General features: G+C 45.2%; 1 protein-coding gene across 1 annotated transcript; it reads right to left on the bottom strand.

Moving 5' to 3' along the window:
• Positions 1 to 5,494: 5,494 nt before the first annotated feature.
• On the bottom strand, positions 5,495 to 6,535 carry LOC137673923 (olfactory receptor 4S2-like). The gene has a single exon (XM_068418992.1). It carries the CDS (start codon positions 6,518 to 6,520, stop codon positions 5,495 to 5,497), a length of 1,026 nt encoding a protein of 341 aa, XP_068275093.1. The 5' UTR covers positions 6,521 to 6,535.
• Between the last annotated feature and the right edge of the window lie 370 nt (positions 6,536 to 6,905).

Below are 6,905 nucleotides of genomic sequence, written 5' to 3' on the forward strand. Positions count from 1 at the left end.
ATTCCAGATGCGGCCTCACCAGGGCAGAGTAGAGGGGGAGGAGAACCTCTCTTGACCTACTAACCACACCTCTTCTAATACACCCCAGGATGCCATTGGCCTTCTTGGCCACCAGGGCACATTGCTGGCTCATGGTCATCCTGCTGTCCACTAGGACCCCCAGGTCCCTTTCCCCTGTGCTGGTCTCCAACAGGTCTGCCCCCAACTTATACTGGTACATGGGGTTGTTCTTGCCCAGATGCAGGACTCTACACTTGCCCTTGTTATATTTCATTAAATTTCTCCCCGCCCAACTCTCCAGCCTGTCTAGGTCTCTCTGAATGGCTGCACAGCCTTCCAGTGTGTCAGCCACTCCTCCCAGTTTTGTGTCATCAGCGAACTTGCTGACAGTGCACTCTATTCCCTCATCCAAGTCCTTACTGAATATTATCGTGGGTGTCTGCTACAGGCCACTTGACCAGGAAGATCGAGCAGTTGAGGACCTCTATAGACAGATAGGTGTAGCCTCATGTTCACAGGCCCTGGTCCTCATGGGGGATTTCAACCACCCTGGTATCTGTTGGAAGGACAAAACAGCAGGGCGTAAGCAATCCAGGAGGTTTCTGGAATGCGTGGATGATAACTTCCCCCTCCAAGTGATGGAAGAGCTGACAACGAGAGGTGCTATGCTGGACCTTGTTCTCACCAACAAGGAGAGGCTGGTGAGGGATGTGAAGCTCAAGAGCAGCCTTGGCTGCAGAGACTATGAAATGGTGGAGTTCAAGATCCACAGGGCAGAAAGAAGGGCGCGCAGCAACCTCACTGCCCTGACCTTCAGAAGAGCAGACTTTGGCCTCTTCAGGGACCTGCTTGGTAGAGTCCCTTGGCATAAAGCCCTGGAGGGAAGAGGGGCCCAAGAAAGCTGGTTAGTACTCAAGGACCATCTCCTCCAGCGATACATCCTGACAAACAGGAAGGCAGGCAAAAACGCCAGGAGGCCTGCATGGATGAACAAGGATCTCCTGGATAAATTCAGGCTGAAGAAGGAAGTCTACAGAGGATAGAAGGATGGACAGATAGCCTGGGAGGAATACAGAGAAACTGTCCAAGCAGCCAGGGATCAGGTTCAGAAAGCTAAAGCACTGATAGAATTAAATCTGTCCAGGGGTGTCAAGGGCAACAAGAAAAGCTTCTATAGGTACATTGGTGATAAAAGGAAGACTAGGGAAAAAGTGGGCGCTCTGCGGAAGGAAACGGGAGACCTGGTTCAAGACGATCTAAGGAAGCTGAAGGTGCACAAGTCCACAGGACCTGATGAGGTGCATCCACGGGTCCTGAGGGAACTGGTGGATGAGGTTGCTAAGCCCATATCCATAATTTTTGAGAAGTCATGGCAGCCTGGTGAAGTTCCCACCGACTGGAAAAGCGGAAACATAATCCCCATTTTCAAAAAGGGAAAAAAGGAAGACCCAGGGAACTACAGGCCAGTCAGTCTCACCTCTTTGCCTGACAAGATCATGGAGCAGATTCTCCTGGAAACTATACTAAGGCACATGGAAATCAATGAGGTGATTGGTGACAGCCAACATGGCTTCACTAAGGGCAAATCACGCCTGACAAATTTCGTGGCCTTCTACAATGGGGTTACAGTGCTGATGTCATCTACCTGGACTTGTGCAAAGCATTTGACACTGTCCCGCATGACATCCTTGACTCTAAATTGGAGAGAAATGGACTTGATGGATGGACCACTCAGTGGATTAGGAATTGGCTGGATGGTCGCACTCAAAGAGTTACGGTCAATGGCTTGATGTCCAAGTGGACGCCAGTGACGAGTGGCTTTCCTCAGGGGTCGGTATTGGAACTGGTGCTGTTCAACATGTTTGTTGGCAACATGGACAGTGGGATTGAGTGCACCCTCAGCAAGTTTGCCGATGACACCAAGCTGTGTGGTGCGGTTGACGTGCTGGAGGGAAGGGATGCCATCCAGAGGGACTGTGACAGGCTTGAGAGCTGGGCCTGTGCAAACCGCATGAAGTTCAACAAGGCCAAGTGCAAGGTCCTGCACATGGGTTGGGGCAATCCCAAACACAAATACAGGCTGAGCAGAGGATGGATTGAGAGAAGCCCTGAGGAGAAGGACTTGGGGAGTGTTGTTTGATGAGAAGCTCAACATGAGCAGGCAACGTGCACTTGCAGCTCAGAAGGCCAACCATATGCTGGACTGCATCAAAAGAAGCGTGGCCAGCAGGTCAAGGGAGGTGATTCTGCCCCTCTGCTCCGCTCTCGTGAGACCCCACCTGGAGTACTTCGTCCAGCTCTGGGCTCCCAACATACAAAGGACATGGACCTGTTGGAATCAGTCCAAAGGAGGGCTACGAAGATGATCAGAGGGCTGGAGCACCTCTGCTATGAAGACAGGCTGAGAGAGTTGGGGTTGTTCAGCCTGGAGAAGAGAAGGCTCCAGGGAGACCGTCTAGCAGCCTTGCAGTACCTGAAGGGGGCCTACAGGAAAGCTGGAGAGGGACTTTTTACAAGGGCATGTAGTGATAGGACGAGGGCGAATGGTTTTAAACTGAAAGAGGGGAGATTTAGATTAGATATTAGGAAGAAATTCTCTACGGTGAGGGTGGTGAGACACTGGCGCAGGTTGCCCAGAGAAGCTGTGGCTGCCCCCTCCCTGGCAATGTTCAAGGCCAGGTTGGATGGGGCTCTGAGCAACCTGGCCTAGTGGAAAGGTGTCCCTGCCCATGACAGGTGGGTTGGAACTAGATGATCTTTAAGGTCCCTTCCAACCCAAACCATTCTCTGATTCTATGATAATATCACTAATATACAATTTATGCATGAAGAAAGAAGAGGCATAATATTCTCTGTGATATTGGCAAGTCCTTTGGAGTCTGAATACTGTTCGACAATCACAGGTCATTCAGTTCTTTCGCCTTGAGGTCTCTGTCTCACCCACCAGCTAATCCCCAACTTGGGCAGTAGAAAAAAAGTGCTGTTTTCTGTCTCCACCTCTCTCTTCACACCCCTCCAAATGAAGACAGAAAGCACTATGGGGATGAACAAAGTGTGTGTGTGTGTGTGTTAGGACCTTTGTTGCCTATGCGTACAGTTGAGGGGACAATGTAAGACTGAGCATGTGGGAAGTGCTGTCACCAGTTCTTGAGTCCTTCTCTCTGTAACACTTAAAACATCCTTTTGACAGATCTTTCTGGAAAAAGCATGCAACTGGGGAAAAAAGCAACTAAGACACCAACTAAAACAAAGCCCGAAAAAATTGCAACTGATTTTTTTCCAGTTCATAAAATGGACCTCACAAAAGTCCCTGAACATAAATTCCTGTTTTCAAGGGCAGGATTTCACAGTCATGCTTGAACAACGCAAAGGAACAAAGTCAAAAACCTTACACAGTTTATATTTGCCAGTCTCCAAACGTTCACTTGCTCCTCTGATGACCTCCTTTGACCATGTTAGGTGGATTCATTAACATGTCTCAGCTGCAAGTTGTTACTTAGGTGTTAGAAGTCATGAAAGCAATACGCATCTCTGCCAATTCTGGAAAATGCAGAAGCTGAAATGGACAACCTGAGTCTATTTCTATTTCTCATTCTGCAAATAATAACTTTCAAGAACATCTGCAAGAATAACTCTCTCTCACCAGATGGGGAAGTTATGGCAGAAATATTTAAAGTAAATCACACAGCAAAAGGACAAGACTATCAGGAGTAATGAGATCTCAGAGGCATATGACGATTTCTTTGTTAGAAATCTCTAATGAGGAGCTAAAAATCGATGACTTTTAGGGTAGTTGCTGAAGGGTGATGCTGGAGGGTGGTCCTCTAGACTACATTACATTGTGTGTGTGTTTGCTTGTTGGACAGATGACTTTATTTACAATTGGCTATGTGTTCCTTCTAGAAGCATTTATGTTTCAAATTAACATCACAGTTAGCCATTTGCAAATTTTTTATTCAGCTTACCTTTGCAATCAAACATTCATGGAATAAAGATGTCTCTTACACAGGACATTTATATAAATTCTGATTTCAGTCCTAAGCTAAAATTTCGCATAAGCATTCTTCTTTCTTATCTTATTCTTGCTATTGCAGTTTGGCAGCATAACTGTACTATAGACTGTTATCCCTCATACATTTGGTCTGAAGAAATTTGAAACAAGAAGTAAACCAGGTAATTATTTCAAAACTTTAGAAAGGTTTTTGGTTGGTCTTCACTGCTTACCAGATATTTTTAGTCAGACAATGCAAAACAGAGAAACCGTTCTTTAGTCCAAGTATTAAGCTTTTATAAGAACTCTTGTATGTATGTAGAGGAACCTAATGTTGTTTCCAGTGACACCTTCTATAAACTATGGTCCAGCTGCTGCCTGGCAGCACCCAGCACTCAGAAGTGAGACCCTAAAATATTAAATACATAAATAAATATTGTTATAAGCCCCACCTGGGGCTGGGAACACCTTGTAGCCATGTTAAGGTGTAACACAGGTGTAGCCATTTAAAAGGACCATAAGTGAAGAAATAAAATGCAAAGCACTTCAGTTACTTTTGAATGGCACTAGTCAGGTTTCTTCCTCCTGCCCTCACTCATTTGCTGGGTTTGTGCTGGCAAAGTAAGAGTCAGAGTCTCATACCTCCTGGCTTCTTTGTTCTGGTGGAAATCCTGAGCTGGTACAGCTCATCACCATGTGACAGCTTTGTCTGGTACTGTGATGATTTGGTCTTTCATCCTCACATTGCTACTCTTCCCTCCTGCGGTAGTAGATGTTCCAGTTGTTCCTGTGAACAGTAAGCTTCCTTCCTTGTGTGGGTGTGTAAACATGCCCTGTTAGGAATTATCTTGCATACAAGAATGATTCCTGAACAACTCTTTTTTTTTTTCCCCATTGATGCATGAAATTGTGCCTCTAAATGCTTTCCTTAGTGTCTGCTTCATTTTCTGCAGTAATCAACGTGTATTTTATGGGATCTGGGATATATTAATGCAAATGCTAAAATAAAAAATCTGAAGCCAAGCTGAAGGGATGGTTGGAAAGATGGTGTCAGTGATAGTTGAAGTACTGCTGAAAGGACTTGGTTCACTGGAACTGGAAGGGGAGAAGATTTCCCTCTTGTTACTTGCATCAGCAAATAACGCAACTAGCACCAAGTATTAGGGTTTTAATTGCTAACCCATGGATTCAAAATACCACAATGTGGTTCTCATAAAAAGGCGTTTATTGCAAGCAAAAGGGGCCTCCTTTGTATGATTACTTCCAGCAACAGGTGACCATTATCTTCTCTTTCCCAGATAAATGGATTACGGAGCAGATGCAGTTTGTCTGTCTAAAAGTTTATACCTGGGAGAACACCAACTACTAGGATGCTCTATCTGGACAACATTTTAAATATTTTTGGTAGTATTTATTTATTTCCTAGTGTTTCAGTAGTGCTCAGGAGCCCGGGGCCTGGGCCTGGGCCTGTGCTAGTCAAAAAGAAAATGGAAAAGGATGTTCCTAATTACAAGAGGAGTCAAAAGCAAGCTTTTCAGAAAAGGACTTACAGTGAGAGATATGTGATCTTCTCTGATCCTTTGGAAAAGTTACTGCAGTTCTACACTTCTCACTTCCCACTTTTCTACTCCACAATTTTTTCATGGCGCTTTTCACCTCCTTGTTTCTCAGTGTGTAGATAAGTGGGTTCAGCATGGGTGTGATAACAGTGTAAAACACTGCCACACTCTTGTCCTCTGACAGATCGCTGGATGGGCGGATGTAAGTGAATGTGCACGGCCCAAAGAACAGAATCACCACAGTGATGTGGGACCCACAGGTGGAGAGGGCCTTGTGCCACCCTTCAGACGTTTGACTTTTCAAGGAAACCAGGATGACAGTGTAGGACACAACTAGGATGAAGAAACAGCTCAGAGTTATCATTCCACTGTTAGCAACAACAATGATGCCCACGGCATAGGTGTTGGTACAGGCCAGGTGTAGTAGGGCGTGGACATCACAGAAGTAGTGGTCAATTTTGTTGGGGCCACAGAATGGGAGACAAGAGGTTATGAGAGTCTGCACCATGGAATGCACAAAGCCTCCTGCCCATGAGCCGATCACCATCTGGCCACACACACGTCTGGTCATGAGGGTGGTGTAGTGGAGAGGTCTGCAGATGGCTGTGTAGCGATCGTAGGCCATCACTGTGAGGATGAAGATCTCGGTGCAGCCAAAGAAATGTACCCCAAACAGCTGTGCTATGCAGCCCAAAAAGGAGATTGTTTTATTTTCAACAAGGAAGTCTACAATCATTTTGGGAACTGTGACGGAAGAGTAACATATATCTACAAAGGACAGGTAGGAAAGGAAAAAATACATGGGGGAATTCAGATGTTGACTGCTAATTATAGTGATAACAATTAGCAGATTTCCTGCCACAATAATCATATAGAAAAACAGAAACATCACAAAACATATTTTCTGTACTTCTTGCTTCTCTGAGAGACCCACAAGAACAAATTCCTTCACGCTGCTTGCATTCTCCATGTTATTCTGTTGGATGGCAATATGCAATATACAGTCTATACACCTGGAAAAATACAGACATATGATTCATCAGGTTTTTTATTATCAGTAATAAATTCTGAATCAGAAGTGCATAAAGACTATGGGATTAATATTAATCCTATGAAGTGATTATTTTCCATAATTTTTTTGGTAGATTGTCAATTCTTCTTGCACAAGACTTCAGCTGTGGCTGTGACTTCAGGATTTTGAAGGATTGGCTCTCGGTCTGGTGTGCTTCCATGGACTAAGGACAAGGCCAGAGTGGTTGTGAGAACTACAGGGGCTACAGGGCAGATCATGCAACATGTTTGTCCTCCGTGTAGACAAAACCCATGATAACAATGTAAGGAAAAACTGTGCCTTT

Source organism: Nyctibius grandis, chromosome 26 (assembly GCF_013368605.1).
Source record: "Nyctibius grandis isolate bNycGra1 chromosome 26, bNycGra1.pri, whole genome shotgun sequence".
In the NCBI taxonomy this organism is placed as follows: domain Eukaryota; kingdom Metazoa; phylum Chordata; class Aves; order Nyctibiiformes; family Nyctibiidae; genus Nyctibius; species Nyctibius grandis.